The sequence below is a fragment of the Sebastes fasciatus genome, chromosome 8 (genome assembly GCF_043250625.1).
Source record: "Sebastes fasciatus isolate fSebFas1 chromosome 8, fSebFas1.pri, whole genome shotgun sequence".
Lineage (NCBI taxonomy): Eukaryota > Metazoa > Chordata > Actinopteri > Perciformes > Sebastidae > Sebastes > Sebastes fasciatus.
Window position 1 is genome coordinate 9,151,476 of NC_133802.1, and position 22,578 is coordinate 9,174,053.

The window sequence follows — 22,578 nt, forward strand, 5'->3', positions numbered from 1 at the left end:
GTGTGTGAGAACTTGTCAGTATTTAGTCTGCGGTCCACTTGTGTGCACCTGCAGTCCTACTTTCCAACAGGCATCTGAAGGGGTCACCTCTGGCGGGGCCCTTGTATCTGGGCTGCTGCCTGCCGTCGCTGGCTCGGCGCCAGTCACACACTTCTGTAATGCCCAGCGGGAATAACACACTTAGAAGTGTGGAGCTAAGAGGGCACAGATATATCTGCATTACTGTAGAGCACATTAAAGCAACTGGATGATGCTGACGATGACGAGGATGATGATGATGATGATGATGATGATGATGATGATGATGATGATGACATGCTTGGCAAAGGGAGGGGCCTGTGATTGGACTTGGAAAGAAAGAAAGAAAGAAAGAAAGAAAGTCCCAGTTCAGACTGACCGTCGTCCACTCTGATGTGTATCCATCTCTCTTGCATCTCACACACACACACACACACACACACACACACACACACACTCTGGCACTCACAACGTCCCATGTCTATCTCCTCCTCCTCCTCGTCCACCCAAAGCCACACACACACTAAATACTTGCAATTTGCCAGCAAGACTGTGCACTTCTGTGCAGGAATGGCCCCCATGAAACAGTGTGCTTCCCACACACAAAACGACCTTTCCTGGTCACCTTCAGACGTGCCTGAGCTTCATCATCCCTCTGCTCATCCTCCTCATCATCATCATCACCATCACCATCATCATCACCACATATATGGCAACAAGAGGAGGTCCTGATTAATGCCTAGCGAGAAACTACACTGATGTAGGCCATACTGAAAAAAAAATGCAAGGAGAAAGAGAGAGAGAGTGAAGCCTATATGGTGCGCCACACATGCCTACCCGATGTGTCCCTCCGCAAGGTTACCGGCCCGGCCCAGACTCAAACCGACCCTGAACGGAGCAGACTTGTGAAGGTCCCTCCGGCCAGAGATCATTTACCAGATCAAATCGACACCCCCGCAGCTCAGCGCTGCAGGTGCGACGCGCCGTAACCGAGACAAAACAACGCAATTGATACCCAATAGCTTAAAGCCTGCATGGTACATATACTAGCAGCCGGGAAAAAAGCAGGAGGCGAGCGGCTCCATCCATCCACTGACACTATAGGACACGACCGGATGGATGGATGGATACGTATCATTACGCATACACACATATAGTCCCTCATAAATGTCTATTTGCCAGGGCATTATGGTACGTCCTATACTGTATAGGGCTTTTATTCCAGCTGTGTAAGGCCTGCGGTGAGAGATGCACATTATATAGGCCCTAGCTGCTTCACATTGTTAAGAAACATCCAGCTACATGCTACTAATGAATCACAGACATCTTCATTATAACACACACAAAAAAAACGGCGCCCCGGTGGGTAAATAACAGTCACGCACGCGGGCACGCACGGACTCACCGACACTCACCGTGCAGGCCGAGCTCAAGGACATCAGCATCAGCGCGCGAGCCGGGGAGGCAGAATCCCCGTTAATCTGCGTTGTGTGCGCGTGGAGGAGCAGAGAGAGAGAGAGAAATGTCCCCAAACCGGATGAGAGTAGAGCTCTAATATACAACACGGGAGGGGGTGGTGGTGGTGGTGGTGACGGCGGGGGGAGACCGGGAGGACCGGGTGCTGCGGCAGCTCCTCCGGTAGCCTGGAGTCCGAAGAGGAGTGGAGGGATGAAAGAGGACGACGACGGTGCTGATGAGATATTCCGCTGCTCCGCGCGCTCTCCGGTCACCTGACGGTCGGTCGGCGGAGTTCTGCTGCGGCGCGAGAGAGAGAGAGAGAGAGAGGAGAGAGAGAGATGGAGAGAGAGAGAGAGAGAGAGAGAGATGGAGAGAGGGAGAGGAGAGAGAGAGATGGAGAGAGAGGAGAGAGAGAGAGAGAGAGATGGAGAGAGGGAGAGGAGAGAGAGGGGAGAGAGAGAGAGAAAGAGAGAGAGAGAGAGAGAGTATGCGCCGGGTTGAGGGTTTAAACACCTCCTTGGTAGGGAGGATGGATGGATGGATGGAGGATGGATGGAGGATGGATGGAGGTGGGGGGGGTTAGTCCTAGACTCGGGCGAGCTGCTCCCGGCGGTGAGGAGCTGCTGCTAATTTGACAGAATTAGGTTAACTGTTAACTGTTAACTGTTGGGGGCACTGGGAGAGAAAAGAAGAGAGAAAAAGAAAAGAGACGCGCCGCGGTGAGAGCTGAAGCTCATGCGACATCTTTGGAGGAGGAGGAGGAGGAGGAGGAGGAAGAGGAGGAGGAGGAGGAGGAGGGGTTGAGCCACTGAGAGAGCCGGCGCGCACAGGAGCTCGGTCGCAGCATCCGCGAGAAGAGCCGAGTGAGGAGGATGGAGGGTGGGGGGGGGGGATGCTGTACACGTCAACCTGCGTGATGACGACACCAGACACACACCGCAGTGTACGCTCTTATATATTCTCAGTTGGTATTTAGAAGCATGTTTTAAACATGCAGATGACCTCAGTGGCTGCTGTATATTATAAAGCTCACATTGTGAGGATTCTTTGAAAGATTGAAAATAAAAAAAAAAACACGCAAATTATAAAATATAGAACGGGCCTATAGATAAATATAGAGAGAAAAGAAAAATAATCTTTCTCGATAAACATGAGCTGACCCGACTTGAAGTCGTTTAACTTGAAATGATGAGTTGAATGAATGTACTGCGTTGAGTTCAACTATCTAATTGAGCTATCATAAGGACAGTGCATTATGTTAGGACAGTGCAATATGTTAAATAGGGACAGTGCAATATGTTGCATCTGTGTAATATTGGGCTATTGTCTGTGCAATATGGGCAAGACGGTAGACGGTGCAGTGCACTACCTGGGTGCAATACCTTCCATGGTGTGTGTGATAGTATGTGCCATTGTGTACCTGGACTGTGTATGTGTTGAAACATCTGTTTCTGTGGAACTGTTACCCTGTCTTGTGTGGAATCGTTTATTATTGTTGTTGATGCTGTTTTAATTTAGTGTTTGTAACTGCAGTTGGACGGAGTCCAGGAACAATTTCCCCACGGGGACAATAAAAGTATATCTTATCTTATCTTATCTTAGATGGGGCCTATAGATAAATATAGAATGAAAAGAAAAATGGGAAAAGTCTTGGAAACAACTGCGTTGTACAACACCGTATAGTGGAATCAACTATAGGCTAATCAAACATGAGTTGACCTGACTTGAAGTCGTTTAACTTGAAATGATGAGTTGAATGAATGTACTGCATTGAGTTCAACTATCTCATTAAATTAAGATGCTAAAGAAACATGATTAGCATATGGGGCGGCTGTGGCTCAGCGGTATAGAGGCGGTTCGATCTCCGGCTCCTCCGGTCCACATGTCGAAGATACTGATACTGAACCCCAAATCTGTCCCATTGTTGCGTGAATGAGCTTTTACGTGGCCATGCAGCCTCTGTGTATGAATGTGTGTGTGTGAATGGGTGAATGTTGACATGTAGTGTAAAGCGCTTTGAGTGGTCAGAAGACTACAAAAGCGCTATAAATGCAGGTCCATTTACCATATGGCAGACTTCCCAGCATGCATTGTTTGAGAGTTGAGAGCCTTTAATCCATGTTAAGATAAATCATGTTTTTTTCTTTTCATAATGATGAAAACATTGTGAATTAGAATGAAGATAGTTATTCAGTCCCTATACATCCATCCACTCAAACTGTACCAAACCCACGGGTGTAGCTCCACAGGGTGTTGAGTACTAATGCAGGAGAACAACTGTCTCATCAAACTGAGAAAAGTCTGTCTGTAGCAAACAGATGATGATTCAACTTCAATTTACCGAATTTGATTTCTAAGAGTTCTCTCAAGGTCAGTTTATTGTTACATCGCCAAAAGTTAAACTCATAAGATGACTTTGAAATAATTATTCAAGCTAACTTCAGTTAATTCGCATTTTTAAGACAGCAAGGGAACCTGTGTTTTTAAGTTGCACCAGCTTAAAATGATTTACCATGTGTGTCCAAGCAGGTGGGTAATGAAACATTGTAGGACCTCTAATTAATACTTATCATTTACTTAAAGTAGCAGTAGGCAGTATATTTTTGGCATCATTGGGCAAAAGTTCCATAATAACCTTTCAGCATATGGTAATTCAAATGTTCTGAGAGAAAACTAGACTTCTGCTCCTCCTCATGGCTCTGTTTTCAGGCTTTAGAAAATCTAGCCCGTGACGGGAGACTTTGACCAATCACAGGTCATTTTATTGAGAGAGCATTCCTATTGGCTGTGCTCCGGTCATGTGACCAGAACTTGGCGTTCTTTCACCAAATTTCACAATGGCGGGGTGCGTCACAAACTTTCTAATTTTACAGCTAAACCGTACACAACAAGATGATTCTGAAAACATTTGAGGTGAGGAATAGGCATTACAGTAGCATAATATTGATTCATATTTGATCAGCGCTGATCGTTTGGTCGGAGTTCGCGAGTGACTGACAGCCGTCTCATAGACAGCAGACCTCAGATCAGCTCTGACTGCTTGTTTTCCTCCGGTCTGTGAAATCTTGCAGATGCTTTTAGGAGCACCGGAGGACACCGGTGGACACAGACGCACATGATGTTTTTCAGGTTACCTGTTTCGTGTTCTACTGTCATGATATAGCGACCGTTTTATAAAAATAACTTTTTTTAATCATATTTGCTCCAATCTCGCCTACTTCAGCTTTAAGTAAAAGTACAACTATGTAAAAATGCATTACATGTAAAAGTCCCTCATTCAAAATCCTACTTGTAAAATGTATCAAAGTATCAAAAGTACTCATGATGCATTAATGTGTGAGCAGCAGGTGGAACTAGTTTTGATTGCTTTATATGCAGTTAGATGAATCCAGTATTTCACAACCAGGGGGTTAGGTCCCCTCGTAAGGGTCACAAGATAAACCTGAGGGGTCTAGAGATTTCTTTTTGTCTTTTAATTTTCTCTATTTTTTTCAAAATATATTAAAAAAAAAATCTCTTTGGACCTTAACCAGTGCTTGGGGCCCTTCTGTGTGGAGTTTGCATGTTCTCCCCGTGTTAGCGTGGGTTTTCCCCGGCTTCCTCCCACAGTCCAAACACATGCAGGTTAATTGTTGAATCTAAATCGTCAGTAGGTGTGAATGTGAACAGTTGTCTGTCCCTACGTGTCAACCCTGTGATAGTCTGACGACCTGTCCAGGGTGTACCCTGTAAAGGATAAGTGGTTACAGATAATGGACGGATGGATGGACTTCGACTAGTTGTTTAAATGAAACAATCCAAGAAGTTAAGAGGGGAAATGTCTCTTTGGTGGAACTGCTAACAACTCATCATCTGAATCTTGACCCTGCTTTTTATAAGGGCCGGGTCACAACCCCAAAAGGTTGGGAGCCACTTGTTTAATATTTAATAGCTTATCATATGTCTTAATGTAAAATGTAAAAAAAAAAAGTAACTGTAAAATACACGTATGAATTCAAAAGTAAAATATTTATTATGTGGTGGAGTAGAAGTATAAAGAAGCTATAAGTACATGACTGAATACTTTCCACCACTTTATGCCTTTATGTTAACTTCTGGTAAGTCATATAGTACAATCCAAACCTGCAGCGTTTATATAAATGCTTGTTTGCTCCTATCCTTGATTGATGAACACATAATGTGATTCAACATGTATCCAGTTAATGAAGTCCTCTGGGGAACAGGAGGAGATGAGTTTTACATTTGGATGCATTGTGTGTGCAGCAATAGCAACTGAAGAGACAAAGAGGGCCACCGACTAAATCTCAGACTTGTTGGACACACTGTTTGGTTGGCAAGTGAACTCTGTGAAAGTGCAAAAACTGCACCTTTACTATACCTGGGGACACCGTGGAGCCCGCTCACAGAGCCCTTGGGGGGGTGGGGTCCCCTCTTTGGGGGGGTACTTAACGGTCCACAGCTCACGGGCCCCCGGGGAATGGACTCAGTGTTGACCGATGTGGTTAGAAGCAGCAGACACTTCTTCTTCTCTTCTCTTCTCTTCTTCTGTGCGACCAAACTAAGCAGAGGCCCGAGGCACTGTCCGCTGTGCTGAAAGCTAGCACACCCTAGTGCTGAAGAACAAAGCATCATTCCTTCATTTCATGCAGCCCACCCCCCCATCGGCATGCATGGCTTTACCCAACTGGCTACTGTCAAAGCTTGTTATGCAGTGAGCCAGTGTGAGGAGAAAGAGGAGAAATGTATTTATAGATGAATCAGATGAACTTATTAATAGATATCCTCTACACTGCAGGGAGATGGACCACAGACTTGCCCGTCCATGCAGCGCACACACACACACATATATATTCACGCACACACACATCTTGATGAAAAGCTTTGTTGCTGATTTTATCTTTCCCTCCTCATATCTTCAACTGTTCCACACCATCTCCCAGAGGCACATATAAAAAAACAAATCTGACATACTTTCTTTGTGGATGAGCACTAATCTGTTTTATTATTTCAACAAATATACACAAAAAATTTCTTCTTTTCTACTTTCAAACACCTCATCTGGAGAGAAGTGGAATCTTCTAAGAATAGGAGTTCTGCCTGAGTAGTGGCAAAGTCATATAAATGTGCCGGGTGAAGGGACATTAGGCCGGCTTAAAACACTCTTAAAGCTGAAGTAGGCGAGATTGGAGCAAATATGATTTTAAAAAGCTATTTTTATAAAACGGTCGCTATATCGTGACAGTAGTGCATGAAACAGGTAACCTGGAAAAAATCATGTGACTCTGTGTCCTCCGGTGCTCCTAACGGCATCTACAAGATTTCACAGACCGGAGGAAAACAAGCAGTAAGAGCTGATCTGAGGTCTGCTGTCCATCTGCTGTCTATGAGAGCCGGCTGTCAATCACTCCTACCAAACAGTCAAACTAGGCAGCGCTGATCAAATATAAATCAATATTATGTTACTGTAATGCCTATTTCTCTCCTCAAATGTTTTCAGAATCATCTTGTAGTGCACGTTTTAGTTGTAAAATGAGTAAGTTTGTGACGCCACCGCCCTTGTGAAATCTGATGAAGGAACGCCAAGTTCTGGTCACATGACCGGAGCACAGCCAATAGGAACGCTCTCTCAATGAAATGACCTGTGATTGGTCAAGTCTCCCGTCACGGGCTAGATTTTCTAAAGCCTGAAAACAGAGCCATGAGGAGGTGTATAAGTTTAGTTATCTCTCAGAACACTTGAATTACAATATGCTGAAAGGTTATTATGGAATTTTTGCCCAATGATGTCAAAAATATACTGCCTACTGACACTTTAAAGGACCAGTGTGTAACATTAAGGGGGATAACTATTGGCAGAAATGGAATATAATATTAATAAGCATGTTTTCTTGAGTGTATAATCACCTGAAAATAAGAATCGTGTTTTCGTTGCCTTAGAATGAGCCGTTTATAACTCCATAGGCCGGCCGCCATGTTTCTACAGTAGCCCAGAACGGACAAACCACGGTGTTAACTTTTCCTGCTGACTCATCAACCTCCCTGACATGCTCTTATATTATCAGTTGGTATTTAACCCTCGTCACTTCACTCAGCGGCCGGGAAACAAGACACAGGAAACCTCTGCTGGTCTGGAGGAGCTGCAGCAGCATTTATTTCTGCACAAACTTCCACTGAACATTCACTGATATTCTCACAGCTAAACTAACTCTGAATGTCCCATAGGTGTGAATGTGAGCTTGAATGGTTGTCTGTCTCTATTTGTCAGCCCTGTCCAGGGTGTACTCCGCCTTCGCCCAATGTCAGCTGGGATCGACTGCTGATTCTTAGTCAATGTTTGTATTCACATTGCTGGAAAGAAAGGGTGCATCTTGATAGGGCCTTGATAGACTTCTGACTGTCTGCTGACCCATCCATCGTTTCATCTCACTGTTCATATGGACTACGAATCATCTATCATCAAGAACAACAAAGCCCCAGGAAATTACCAATTATCAGCAGAGCTATTTAAAACCGACCCAACCCTCGCGGCTAACATTCTACATCCATTGTTTGAGAAGATATGGCAAAATGAGACCTAATGAGCCAAATACATGGCAAGAAGGAACCATCATCAAGCTAAACCCAAGAAAGGAGACCTAACCAATTGTAACAACTGGAGGGGAATTACATGACTTTCCATCCCAAGCAAAATATTCTGCAAAATATTGATGAACAGAATGAAAACAGCTGTGGACAACATACTAAGGAAAGAACAGGCAGGATTTAGGAAAGGGAAAAGCTGCAATGACCATATTTTTTGTGTTAAGAAATATCATCGAGCAATGTACAGAGTGGCAGAGACAACTCATCATCAACTTCATTGATTTTGAGAAAGCATTTGATAGCCTCCAGGGACAGTCTTTGGAAAAATTCTCCAACATTATGGAATACAGGCGAAGATAGTATCACTTGTGAAAGGGTTCTATACTGACTTCAGATGCATAGTAGGATGCACAAATATCACCCGCTTCCTTGTTAAATCAGGAGTGAGACAGGGGTGTGTGATGTCATCTCAGTTGTTCATTGTAGTTGTGGACTGGGTAATGTGAACAACCCTAAACAACTCAAACACTGGCATCAGAATTACCCTCTTTTCCAACTTAGAGGACTTAGACTATGCTGACGACCCCGCTCTCCTATCACATCTGCCAAGTCACATGCAAGACAAAAAATCTAGACTACAGAAGAATGCAAGCATGCTGAGACTTAAACCTGCAGTAGGCAGTATATTTTTAGCATCATTGGGCAAGAATGCCATAATAACCTTTCAGTATATTGTAATTCAAGTGTTCTGAGAGATAACTAAACTTCTGCTCCTCCTCATGGCTCTGTTTTCAGGCTTTAGAAAATCGAGCCCGTGACGGGAGACTTTGACCAATCACAGGTCATTTCATTGAGCGAGCGTTCCTATTGGCTGTGCTCCGGTCATGTGACCGGAACTTGGCGTTCCTTCAACAGATTTCACAAACTTTCTCATTTTACAGCTAAACCGTACACTACAAGATGATTCTGAAAACATTTGAGGCGAGAAATAGGCATTAACGTAACATGATATTGATTCATATTTGATCAGCGCGGCCTAGTTTGACCATTTGGTCGGAGTTCGCGAGTGATTGACAGCCGGCTCTCAGCTTAGCTGGACAGCGGACCCTCAGATCAGCTCTGACTGCTTGTTTTCCTCCGGTAAGTGAAATCTTGTAGATGCCGTTAGGGGCACCGGAGGCCACAGAGGCACATGATTTTTGTCAGGTTACCTGTTTCATGTACTACTGTCACGATATAGTGACCGTTTTATAAAAAATACTTTTTTAAAATCATATTTGCTCCAATCTCGCCTACTTCAGCTTTAAGATTAACATCAAGAAAACAGAAGTCATGCCCCTCAATATAAAAGAACCACCTGTCATAGAGCTAAATGGACAACAACTGACATGTACGTCATCTTTCGCATACCTCAGAAGCCGGGTAACATCAGATGGTGGAGCTGACCAAGACATTATGGCCAGATCAGGAAAAGCAAGGACAGCATTTCTAATACTTGGAAACATCTGGAAGTCGACACATATAACTGGAAACACCAAGATAAAGTTATACAACAGCTGTGTACTATCTGTCCTTCTATATGGTGCTGAGTGCTGGAGAATGACTGAAGGAGACATAGGCAGGCTTTCCAGCTTTCACAAACCTGCCTCAGAAAGATCATGAGGATATTCTGGCCTATAGGAAGATTACAAACCACGAACTACACAAAAGGACAGGGTGCTTGGACATGGAAACAATATTGATAAGAAGAAGATAGAGATGGCTAGGACATGTATTAAAGCTGAAGTAGGCGAGATTGGATCAAATATGAAAAAAAAGTTATTTTTATAAAACGGTTGCTATATCCTGACAGTAGTGCATGAAACAGGTAACCTGGAAAAAATCATGTTCCTCTGTGTCCTCCGGTGCTCCTAACGGCATCTGCAAAATTTCACATACCAGAGGAAAAACAAGCAGTAAGAGCTGATCTGAGGTCTGCTGTCCATCTGCTGTCTATGAGAGCAGGCTGTCAATCACTCGTCAACTCCGACCAAACGGTCAAACTAGGCCACGCTGATCAAATATGAATCAATATTAAGTTACGTTAATGCCTATTTCTCTCCTCAAATGTTTTCAGAATCATCTTGTAGTGCACGGTTTAGCTGTAAAATTAGAAAGTTTGTGACGTCGCCACCATTGTGAAATCTGGTGAAGGAACGCCAAGTTCTGGTCACATGACCGCAGCACAGCCAATAGGAACGCTCTCTCAATGAAATGACCTGTGATTGGTCAAAGTCTCCCGTCACGGGCTAGATTTTCTAAAGCCTGAAAACAGAGCCATGAGGAGGTGCAGAAGTCTTGTTTTCTCTCAGAACACTTGAATGACAATATGCTGAAAGGTTATTATGGAATTTTTGCCCAATGATGCCAAAAATATACTGCCTACTGCCACTTTAAGGAAACCATCTGATGACATGACAAAAGTCGCATTGTGTTGGACACCAGAGGGGAAAACGCAGAAGAGGGAGGCCCAAAACAACCTGGAGGCGAACCGTTGAAGGAAAAATGAAGACAAAAGGATACAGCTGGAACAGCATTGAGAAGAAAGCAAACAACAGAGATGAGTGGAGATCCTTAGTCCTTGCCCTATGTGCCACCCGGCGCAACAAGGACTGAGTAAGTAATGAATCATGTAGACTGTTCTTTCTGCTCCATTCCATCCCTCAATGCTAAGAGCGTGCTCACACACAGACACACAAACTTGCTTTCTTAAATCTATTGTCTATGCATTAGGCATTTAGAGTGTTTAGAGGCGCTTGGTTGATGTCTTAATAGGTCTGAGGCTGAAGAGCTTTTATCAGTTCAAGGGCACTCAGCCTCTAGACTGCAGGCCTGATATAACGTTAACATCCCAAACTGTCATTTTGATATAAACACACATGCACACGGAGATGTACGCACACACACACACACACACACACAGCTTGTCGTGTGAGTGACCTTCTGACTTCCCCTCAAGCCCAGAGTAAAGGCTGAAGTGATGTGTAAGCAGATCAGAGACGTGCATCGGAGAGGAGAGGCGATCAGAGCAGGCTGGAGTGTTGAAGTTTGATGCAAAGATAAGCTACCCTCCTTCACTTGCCATTTTCCCCTCTTCACCTCCTTTTTCTCCTCACCCCCTTCCTTCCATCTTCGCCTTACTCTCTCCACCTCTCGTGTCACTCTATTTTTCCCTACTCCTTTCCTCAGTACTCCTTCCCATCTGATGGTTAATTCATGAAGTCTGGCTGAACATGCACCCTCTCCATTATTAATATAACATTAGGGAGACAGAGGGAGGAGGAGAGAAAAGGAGAAGGGAGGAGGCACAGAAGGAGGAGAGAGGAAAATGTGGGAGACAGTGATGAGGACGGAAGGTGAGAAGAAAGGGAGTGGAAGGAAGACAAGGAATTAGGGAGAGGGTGAAAAAGAGAGACAGTGAGATGGAGGGCAAAGAAGACGCAGATGGAGACAGAAAGAAAAAAAAAAAGGTGGAGAGAGGATGACAGCAAATGAAGAGCAGCTCAGAGAGAGACAGCCAGATTTTTTCCAGCAGCTACTGTACATGAGGGAGGGGGGGGGGGAAATGGAGTTAGAGGAGAGTGACAGATGAAAAGCGAGAGAATGTGTCAGGAAGAGGAATATTGTATAACACGTGAGGCTGTTGGGATGCACGTTATGTCTCTTGTCCCGTGAAGAGAGGCAGGCTGCATGAAGAGGAGCAAGATGGGAGAGAGAGAAAGAGAGAGAGAGAGGGAAAGACAGAAAGAGAGCCTCAGATGTGTCAGTGTTGATCATGTGACCATGACTCCTTCACACATGCACGCACACACACAAACGCATGCACGCACACACACAAAAAGGTAAATCTGTGGAGCGTAGGACAGTAAAGAGACGGTAATTATAGCAACCTTTATCAGTATTCTTCTTCTTGGCAGACAGACAAAACAAAGGCAAACATTTTTCAAAAGATAAACATCAGCGGTGAGTTTGAGTCACTCATACAGCTGGCAGTGTTACATATCTAGGTTTCTTTACATTCCCCTAAAACACCCTCACCATTAAAAAAAACAGGACAAGGTGCCTTTTGTTGGCTACCTCTCAGCTGTTAGGGCTTTTAGTCCCAGGCTGTCACACTGTTTCACATCGGTGTGTTCACAGATGGGCTCATTTAGACTTTATCTAGAAACCGTTTCTACATTTTTTTTTGGCAACAAATCCCACAAAAAGACCACAATCAACAATGAGATTATTCTTATAATCATTGTATTTGTTCTGTTTTGTATCTATGTATAAAAAACTTGGTCAAAGGAGAAGAAAGAAAAAAAAACATCTACAGTACACATACACCGATCAGCCATAACATTAGGTCAGCAAGGGCACCCTGACCGGTCTGCAGCTACGCAGCCCCATATGCAACAAACTGTGATGCACTGTGTGTTCTGACACATTTCTATCGGAACCAGCATTAACTTTTTCATCAATCTGAGCTACAGTAGCTCTTCTATTGGAACACGGTCCAACCTTCGCTCCCCACGTGCATCAATGAGCCTCGGGTCTGACCCTGTCGCCGGTTCACCGGTTTTCCTTCCTTGGACCACTTTTGGTAGGTCCTGACCACTGCAGACCGGGAACATCCCACAAGAGCTGCAGTTTTGGAGATGCTCTGACCCAGTCGTCGTGTAACCATCACAATTTGGCCCTTTGTCAAAGTCGCTCACATCCTTACGCTTGACCATTTTTTCTGCTCAAAATGTTCACTCGCTGCCAAATATATCCCACCCACTGCCAGCTGCCATTGTAACGAGATAATCAATGTTATTCACTTCACTTGTCAGTGGTCTTAACGTTATGGCTGATCGGTGTATATATTCCAGAGCACATCAGGATTCTGCCAGGCTTTGTGATCAGAGGCCAGAAAGCAGGAAACATCTCCCCACGGTGGTAGGAAGCGATAGTGCGGGTGTGTTTTTGTCACAGCTCACAGACTAACTGGGGCAAAACAGAGTGTTCCTCTCTCTCACTCACACACACAAACACACACAAGTACACAAACACACCTGAACCCCGACATGCAGGGAATGACATACGCACAGGCACAAACACAAGTAAACACACACACACACACACGAATGCACGCACACAAAACGACGATCGTGTCTCCCGTGTGTGTCTTCTAGGTGTGTCCTTCAGATACACTTGGCCTCCATGTCGTAGAGCTGAAGAAGGTCAGAGATCACAGCATCGATGTCTGCTTTGGTCACGTCCACACGCAGCACCTACGCACACAAACACACACAGACTTCAGCTCCACACCTGGCCTCGATAAACAGTGGACATCAAAAGTCCACACATCGTCTCAAACGACCTAGATTTTATTGCCTTGAGGACTGAAGCAGAAAACCATAACACATTTGGATATAGTGACTTATAAAATCAAAACTCTTACAGAAGACACCTCATTTGTGAAATATGTTTGACGATGGAAAGCTATTGCCACCACCCTTCAACTAATACATCACTATTACAAGAGGCACTTCTGCTCTGAAGACTGGCTGGAGTTGGATGGTCAGGTGGTTAAAGTGCACAACGGTACAAACCTGTAGGGTTTGCTGTTGGCATGACCCTAACAGCAGAGGACACCTGTGCAAGGCTACAGCTACCATTTGTGTCCGTCAGACCGTTAAAAGTGTCCTTATGGATCAATTTGAATACTGCACATTTAAATTAAATTCCACTAAATGTGAGATCGGATCCTGACAGGATGGTACATACTGTATCCCAGAGGTTTCTCCAAGAGTTTGTCACAGGGACTACTTCTTTGGTACCAAGTAGCTCCATTAGAAACAGTTCACAGCGAGGTAGTGGATTATTCAGAGTGACAGGGACATTGACTACATTTACACGCACACTAAAAACTCAGAATATGACAATATTAAGAATTTGATACGGGTCATGTAAACAGCATATTGCGTTTGGATATTCCGAATTAGGAATTATTGCAAATGGAGCATTTTCAGATTAAGACATGAGGGATATGCTCATATTATTCAGGGTTTCAGGAGCATTTTTTGGACATGTATACAGCGCATTCGGAATATGCGTCTCAATTGTTGTTGTTTTTTTACCACAGTTTGCGACACATGGCCTCTTGCCTATTTACGGCCAGCTCTGTGCGTTGTGAGAAGGGTCTATTTGCAGTCTCACAGGCTACACAACACACACCCTGAGATAACTTCCAGGATTAACATACTTATCTTAACCCCAACATGATCTTTTCCTAAACCAACCATGTAGTTTTGGTAAACGGTAAATGGACATATACTGTATATTTATATAGCGCCTTTCTAGGCTGCCATGCAAGGTGCCATGCTCATTCACACACTGATGGCACAGCCTTCAGGGTTCAGTGTCAGTATCTTGCCCCTTGGTGTCTAAGTCAACCAAACTGTGATCGTTTCAAGGGCGAATCATGTAGTAGGCGTGACAACAATGTGTGACAACAAGGGTACACCACGGGAGCAATATGACTGCAGTTAGAAAAGGAGGAAGTTATTGAAATGATGTAACCGTAGGACGTACGTCATGGGGGCGTTTTATGTTAGTCGGAGTATGCACAGCTGCATGTAAACGGCCATATTAGGGGAGTATTCATTTTCATTCGCCGTGTAAGCTGCTTAGGAGGAATATTGTCTTTGTCGGAATAAAGGCAAAAAACTGTAATAGTCTGTGCATGTAAACATAGTCGTTGTTTCTGGACACTCTCTGCACCCTCCTTCAAAATGATTGCTCACTGTACAATCTCACTCAACATCTTGTTTCACTAAGAATTACATCCAATTAAAAAAATAATGGTGACATTTCATGTGATTACAGACAGTATTACACAAGGGTGTTTGAAAAATTATACAAAAAAAAACTAAACTTTTCTCTCTGCAACACCCTGAGCAACAAAGAAACGATTGGTCAACCAACAAACAGAAAAAATAAAAAGATAAAACATTATATATATATACTATAAATAATGACAATACAATAAAAAAGTGATGGTGAAGCTGTTTGAGATATTGTCAGATATAACTATGATCATAGTAGGCATTGAATTTTATGATGGTTCAACTTGCCGCTGCGGCTCGTTTTGCGACCATGGCAACTGCCAAAACCTACAGTCAGGGAGACAATACAGGAGTTGATTTTACTGTATCCGAGTTCCCTGAATGATACACATCTTCACCAGCAGAGGGCACACAGCTCAATGAAGAGAAACGGTATTTGAGCAACATCAGCATCACAGTCTGATTATCCGGTCTGGTGCAATAAGCAAAACCTGCAATAATGGGGCCATACTGCTAACCACTTCCTTTATTTCAAGTAGAGTTTCGCCATGCGGCCGCCGATTAAATTTACATAACATTTGATGTTGTGCGGCAGCTACAGCAGCGACTGCTTGCTGTCAGAAAGCACCTTTACTCTTCGACTGACAGTTTAACTGCTTTCAGCCTCTACACATCAATTGACACCTCAATTAATTTGTACTGTACAAGTGACAGCTAAACTACTTCAACTGGCATTGTAACTACTGGTACATAGCGTCCTGTTACTGCTTACACTGCGTCAACTTTGACTAAAATGTAAATTGCTTTTGTTGTATAAAGTTCAAGTGTCGTTTCAATGCTCTTCAGCTGGAAGTTCAACTGCTTCAGTGCTTACTTATCAAATTATATTTCAACAGATAGTGAATATAAGAATTACAGAGACCTGACTCAAAATGAATGATACTGTTGCTCCATATCTGCTGGATGTGCCAACGGGCAACTGTTTGCCATAAATGTATAAAAAAGGTGATAATATGCCACATTTTATACTCAAATTAATAAATCCACACTTATAGATAGGCTCTGTCGCTCAACCATATGCACACACACATTTTTGATCTTCAGTCTGCATAATTATGAACACTTAGCAGGGAACACACACACACACACCTGCCACCACTCCTTCTCCCCGACAGGCAGCTCCACTCCGTAGCTGTTTAGAGCCAGGTGCATCGTTGCTATGGCGATGTGTTGTGGTGTGTGGCGGATGCACATGGCTCCATGGTAACAGTCTCTAAGCAACGCCCAGGAAGTCTCAGCGATGGGGGTCCGAGACCAAGCGTGGCGGTTCACGAGCGACTTCACGGACAACAGGTAGTGGAGTAAATACTGGAGAAAAAATACAACACAATCCTCTATATTATACATTCTACCGTCAAACAGCAGTTCAATGTGTTTTTTTTTTAGTTCAGGCAATCACAGCTAAGTAAAATCATTTTCATATCATATTTTCTTTCATTAGACCCCTGAGTGACTTACAACTTCTGGAACACTGAAAGTGGAAAGTGATAAATGGCATTTTCAACTAATATTTGAAAACACTTCTTCGACCCAGATTGTACAGCAACTGCACACACAAACACATTTGGACAACCATGACAACATCAGAGAGTAACGGAAACAGACAAGAAGGCTCGACACTAAATAGGGGGAGACAGGATTACGCGCACGTGCACACAAACACTCGCATACAGTACGCCTACCTTGTGAGGGTGCTCAAAGGAGACTTGGAAGTTGAGCTGTCGGAGGATGAGGAGCTCACACTGCACCACGCTGTCCCTCAAATCCCAGAACTCCTTGTCACATTCTAGAGGAGCACTGCCACTGTTGAAATACCTGCGAGGGAGGAATGGAGGGACGAAGGGAAGGAGGGAGGGAGGAAGGGAGGTGGAGGAGGAGGAGAGCATTCCAGATGACCACTTTGAACAGTGATACACAAAAAAAATTCTCTCTTTACCAGCTTTACTAGCTAAATAAAACCAGACACATTTGTTGACAGACACTGATAAGTCATGTCACGTGTTAGGCATCAAATACATGCAAACATTGTCTTGTTTTACCAAGAGGTGTAAAGTAGGGCTTATTGGTTCATTTGGCAATTATTAATTAATCAATTAATCACATTGATTATGTCCATCACAAGTTCCCAGTGTCCAATGTGACAAGTTTAAATGTCTCGCTTTGTCTGGCCAACACTCCCAAACCCTAAAAACAATCAATCTACAAAGACATAAAATTATATGAAAAACGATTTCAATAATTAATCGATTATGCTAAATTGTTGCAGATTTAGGTTTTGCCATTGGATTAAATGACTAATCGTTTCAGCTGTGGTGTAAAGTAAGGTCACGTTCCTGATAACATTCAGAAACTTTCCGCTGATGTGCGATACAGTCAAAAGCTCCAGAAGAAGGTAGTAAGTGGACTCAACATTTAAGCTATCATGGATGATTAACCTGAAAGAAGACAAATGTAACCTGCTGATGAAAACGGTGGTAGAAAGCTCCAGAGCGAACGAATGCAGATTGTTCTGCCAGTTTCAAAAGTAGTTTTTTCAACTTCCCACTCAAAAGAATATTTCTGCTGAGCTTGTCTCAGAATTCAAAGACGTGGTCCTGGTTTATTGACGATGACATTGTTTATCGTGTCAAATCAAAAATGGAACTAAAGCTGAAACACTTTATCAATTAACTGACTGATTAGTCAATGGGAAGAAAGTTAATATTCAATTCTGAATGCCAAAAATGCCATAAATTCACCAAATTGATTTGGGTTTTCAAATGTTGGTTGGACAAAACATGTAATCTATGTCAGCTTGGGCTTTGGAAAATTGCGATGGAAATAGGCGAGCCCTATAAACGCAAAAGTTTGTCCCTGACTGAGTGAGTAAGAGATATGAGTTTCCCCCAATCAATCATCTGATCTACCCGCATAGCTTAATCATGTCATATGACTTCAATACACTTTAGAAACAAATATTACTGGAACCACTACCGAATATTGCAGATGAACATTCAATAACCGGAAATTCACATTATAGACACCGCTGACTATCCGAGTAACAATCTGGCCACAATTTAGCACATTGACTAAACATGATCACCACATACTAGGTTTCAACCTAGTCTTGTTCACTATTTTCTGACATTTTACAGACCAAACAATTCATGGAATAATAGTGAAATTATTCTGCAGACAAATCAATAATGATTAATTTTATGTGATGAAAATCAGTGATATTATTGGTTTTACTGAAATGTCCTCACCAGTGAGTTCAGGGAGTCAAGACAAAAACTTTTAGTAACATTTAATATCTTGAAGCTCCTGGCTGTTTGTGTTTCCATGTGAATTATGTGAAGTTGTTTACTTTTTTGGAATAGCAAACAGTTTGCTTACTGCAGGTAGCATCTCCTCTTGACCAAGCGTATTACCTATGGCTCACGTTGATGATGTCCCGGGTCCTGGTGTGCTGCTCCTCCACTTTGCCAGCCAGGTACACACAGCTCATGGCCACCAGGTAGGGTTCATACGCATGTATGTTGACACATTCAAAGAAACGGTGGTACAACACACAGGCTGTGGCCACGGGCACCGAGCGCATCCCCAGCTTCACTCCTGGGCAAGGAAGGAGGGAAGCAGTAGCCAAGTCTTTAAGGGTACACTCATACCTAAGTCTTTAAGGGTACACTCATTTCTAAGTCTTTAAGGGTACACTCATTTCTAAATCAAATGTGGCGTTTCGTCATCTTTGACATTCACATACATTATTCACACATATTCATGTATAGCCATCTATGCCAGATCTGTACATTGATTTAGTAGGTTTGAATCTCATTTCATCTTACTTCACATTATCTATTTTGAATCTCCAAATCACTGAAAAATAAATCTGGGCAGCAGATTATATGATTATGGCTCAAGATGTCAATTTCTAACTTGCTTAGTATTACATACTATATTACATTAGTTATACACAATAGTGTGGAGCTGAATAAGTGCTGTTTGGAGGATCAGATGTGTGGTGAACATAACAATAGACCTAAATGATTAACAGAAGCAAGCATACATCTGTATTCTCTCTATTTAAGACAGAGAGGGACATTTCAGGACAATCTCACTATTATAGAAGCCCACCTGGACAAGAAAAATATAAAAATCAGACACCATAAAAATTAAAATAAAAAATACACACAATTAAGTCACTTTTTTTTTTTTTTTTACTAAAACTTACTTGTAATTCAGTTTTGACTTTTACATTTTTTTTTTTTTTTACCATGATTATTTTATTTCTTATGATGCATAACTTCTCGCCTTTTTATTCTTTTCCTTTCGCCCGTAGTCCACTATAGATATATCCTGAGGACCTGGATAGTTATAACACACATACAGCCCCGGTGGGTTACCTGTCTCCATAATGAAGCGACAGACGCGGAAGTGTGTCTTCATGTCCCGGTCGGACTCTGCGTCCCCGCCGGAGTCTCTCCTGCCCGCCGGCCACAGCGCTCCGTCCCGGGTGGGAGGTAGACGTAGACGAGAGGACGGACCCTCCATGGCTCATCTACCATCAACACCACGCTGTAGAGTTACCTAGTAACCGTCTCTAGGACGACCGACAAGCAGGCAGCGAGGTTAGTTAGTACTAGTAACTGGGTGTGAAGTCTCCCAGCAGCGGCTGCAGGGCTGGTTTATGTTCCTCATGTAGAAAACACACCGTTTACTGGACGTCTTCACCATGGATGTATTAATGGTCTTCACCAGCTTCATGTGTTGCTAGCAGACATCCATAGTAGAGAGACACGTAACCCGGAAGATAAACAGTTATACTTCCGGTCAACATTTAAAAAATAAAAGTAGCGAATCTTATCTTTCGAGACGAGAGTAGGCAAAAACACATTAAACCGTGAATCTAAACACTTTCCTTTGCTAAGTCGGTCCTCCTAAAATTATAAAAAATAATTTAATAACAAAAATAAAAGAGGGGGTAGAAAATAATTCAAGGAACAAAAAAGAAATGCATAAATAAATAAATAATAATTAGTTTAGATTGCAATGCCTTAATGTTTGTAAATTCATTTTCTTCAAAAAAAAAGAAGAAGAAAAAAACAAAGTCGGTCCTCCTTATCAACCTACCACTTCCGGTTACATCTTCCAAAGTAAAAATCACTCGAGGATACGGATCACGGAGCAAATACACGTTAATCGATCATTATTAATTAATCAAAAAAACACAGCCTCAAATTGGCATTTGAACAGTGCACAAAGACAGTCCACAAACTCATTCATTAATTTACTTTTTATTTAGGTGTATTAAATAGGAAAAGTCTGGAAAGGATAGATCTTTTCACAATCGTATTGTAATATGTAATAATAATATAATATATATAAATATGTAAAATGTATCCCAGTTTGATTTCCCGTTGCAGCATAAGGTGACAGGAAGTAAACATGGACCTAAGCTGTTGCCTAGCAATGCCTTGAAACGTCCATAGGTCGGTTTGAGTGCGTTGCTAAGCAACAAGTCAATAAAAACAGATGCAGAGGCTACACAGATGCAGGCATGTCCAATTACTCAGCAAACCAGGTAACCTTTGTGCATTCTGAGTGACATACACATTGTGCTCTAGTTTTACTCATATATTCATATAGTTTACTACTTACCATCCTCAGTATGACAGCGCGTTCAAGCCGCAGAGGCTGCAGAACTGGTGTGAGAGTAAGCACCCCAAAGAGGTATAGTTTGCTGTGTTGTATTAGACTGGTTGTATTTCATATTGCCTGGTAGTTTCAAGAGTAGCATTGTCATCTGAAAAATGTGACAGTTCAGCTGTGTGTGTTTGTGTAGAGATCCAAAGCACGGGAGGGTTACACCACCTTCGTTGCCGATGATAGAGGACGTCTGCTCCCAGGACTGGTAAAGGTTAGAAGAACATATCAAACCTCTTTTTCCTCTAAAATAGCTGTTATTGTGAATCTGCGTATGACTGTGTTGTGTGTGTGTGTGTGTTGCTATAGAGGGGCAAGGCATGGCCAGACTTTAAGGGGACCTGGGATCTACCTGCTCGTATCCCGGCCCACCACATCAACCCTACAGGCCGCTCTGTGGAGGGTCTCAAAAGGCTGAAGTCCTGGGGCTTTGACCCACAGCACACTGGCAGCAACAACACAGACGGGCTGCAGGATGTTGGCGTTGGCGAGCAGGTTAGGTTCTGTCGGGGTAAATGTTGGTTGTGGCGGGTAACAATTCCAGGTCACCTGCCACCATGGCAAATAGGTTTTCCTTATATTAAGAAAAAATATTTTTAAAAGCAATTCCAAAGTCAAAAATAGTCAAGTGATTAGGGGTTACATGATATATTAAATATATATTAAAAGCCCATACTGTTTTCACAGGGTTTGAGTTTCAAAGGTGTGACAGTCATCAAAGTTACTGTGTAATGTTTAGGCACACCTAGATTTTTTTTCACTCCGTTTTTTTCAATTTAATTTTGTCTTTAATTGCTCCTCTATTTTATTTCTATTCTTAAACTAGTGGTATATACTGTACCTCTTATTATTTTTTTAATTCCCTATTTATCTGTATTTATTTCTGTCCTGTCACTAAGTCTAAGTCTCCTGTCCTAACACCTGTATTTCCTCTCTGGAGATCAGTAAAGGCGTATCTTATCTTATCATTCCTTTCAGTCCAATGGGGACATACAGCAGGACGGTGCTGCCGTGTCAGCGGACGTAGCCAGCCAGGAGGCACCATCATCCCCCGAGCAGAGACACAAAGATGAACATGAAGACCAGTGCCCTCTTCATTCAATTCGTAGTGGATAAAAAAAAATACCTACAAAATAAACTGTCCCAGTTTGACTTATTTTAGCATGACTGATTGTTACTCAAATACTGAATCATGAAAGGTCAACATATCGTCGTGGGAAAAAAACTAAATTTCCACATATAGATGTTGTTTGCCTCATAATGATTACTGATTACTCTTCTCCCTCCTCTTTGTGTGTGGCTCTACCTCCTCTATGGTTAAAATTGTATCAGTTGTCCCTCCAAAATTATTTCATTGTTCTGTGAGCTGACCAGAGTAACGAGACGAGTTCCAGCACCATTAAACATTGTAAAAGATGGAAGTTATTATTCTCTCCTCGGTGGAAACAGAAGTTGACCGTAAAAATGCGTTTGTTAGTCAGTGGTTTTATTTGACGCACTCTCAAATTCTGGGATAGGTTTAGCAACATTTTGCAGCAATGGGCAGCATATAAAGGAGAACATCTGAACCTTTATACTGTCTGGCAGGAATAAAGAAGAACACAACGTTCAAACCTTATCTCTATCTATCTGAGTTAGGTATTTAGTGTGACAATGACATCAATGACGCTGTTGGAGGCAAGGAAGAACTACAGACCGGTACTTCAGGTTTGGTAACTGTGGGGTACACAAAAACTTCCTATGTGTGTGCAGAGGATGTTGTGTTTTACAGAGTACATTTGATAGTGCTGCTGCAGCGGGGACCAGAACCTGAGCTGCCAAGAGCAAACAGCGTCTGGTGGAGCCTTTTTCTCAAATTTCCCTGATGCCAACAGAAACGGAATCATTCTGCTGTAATGAATGTAGCATGGACAGTTTTTGTCGG

The 22,578-nt window shown here is 42.8% G+C and overlaps 3 protein-coding genes across 7 annotated transcripts in view; 1 reads left to right on the forward strand and 2 right to left on the reverse strand.

The window, feature by feature from the left end:
- atp2b3b (ATPase plasma membrane Ca2+ transporting 3b) overlaps positions 1-1,788 on the reverse strand; it is a 65,938-nt gene extending 64,150 nt beyond the window's left edge. Inside the window, exons 1-2 of one of the 5 annotated variants that reach the window (XM_074643165.1) lie at positions 1,434-1,787; positions 644-788 (exon numbers count right to left, since the gene is read on the reverse strand). The gene's annotated coding sequence lies outside the window, so the exon portion shown is untranslated. Of the gene's footprint in view, positions 1-643; positions 789-1,423 lie in introns of all 5 variants that reach the window. The other 4 variants (XM_074643167.1, XM_074643163.1, XM_074643164.1 and 1 more) reach the window with 4 other exon arrangements.
- Positions 1,789-11,973: 10,185 nt separating this feature from the next.
- Positions 11,974-19,808, reverse strand: ccnq (cyclin Q). The gene is made up of 6 exons (XM_074643168.1): positions 19,663-19,808; positions 19,355-19,551; positions 18,383-18,566; positions 16,655-16,787; positions 16,062-16,280; positions 11,974-13,355 (listed from the first exon to the last, which is right to left on the reverse strand). Exons 2-6 carry the CDS (start codon positions 19,500-19,502, stop codon positions 13,266-13,268), a joined length of 774 nt encoding a protein of 257 aa, XP_074499269.1. The 5' UTR covers positions 19,503-19,551; positions 19,663-19,808; the 3' UTR covers positions 11,974-13,265.
- A 626-nt stretch (positions 19,809-20,434) lies between these two features.
- cfap126 (cilia and flagella associated protein 126) lies at positions 20,435-21,790 on the forward strand. The gene is made up of 5 exons (XM_074643170.1): positions 20,435-20,532; positions 20,619-20,681; positions 20,794-20,868; positions 20,964-21,149; positions 21,633-21,790. Exons 1-5 carry the CDS (start codon positions 20,509-20,511, stop codon positions 21,768-21,770), a joined length of 486 nt encoding a protein of 161 aa, XP_074499271.1. The 5' UTR covers positions 20,435-20,508; the 3' UTR covers positions 21,771-21,790.
- Positions 21,791-22,578: the final 788 nt, after the last annotated feature.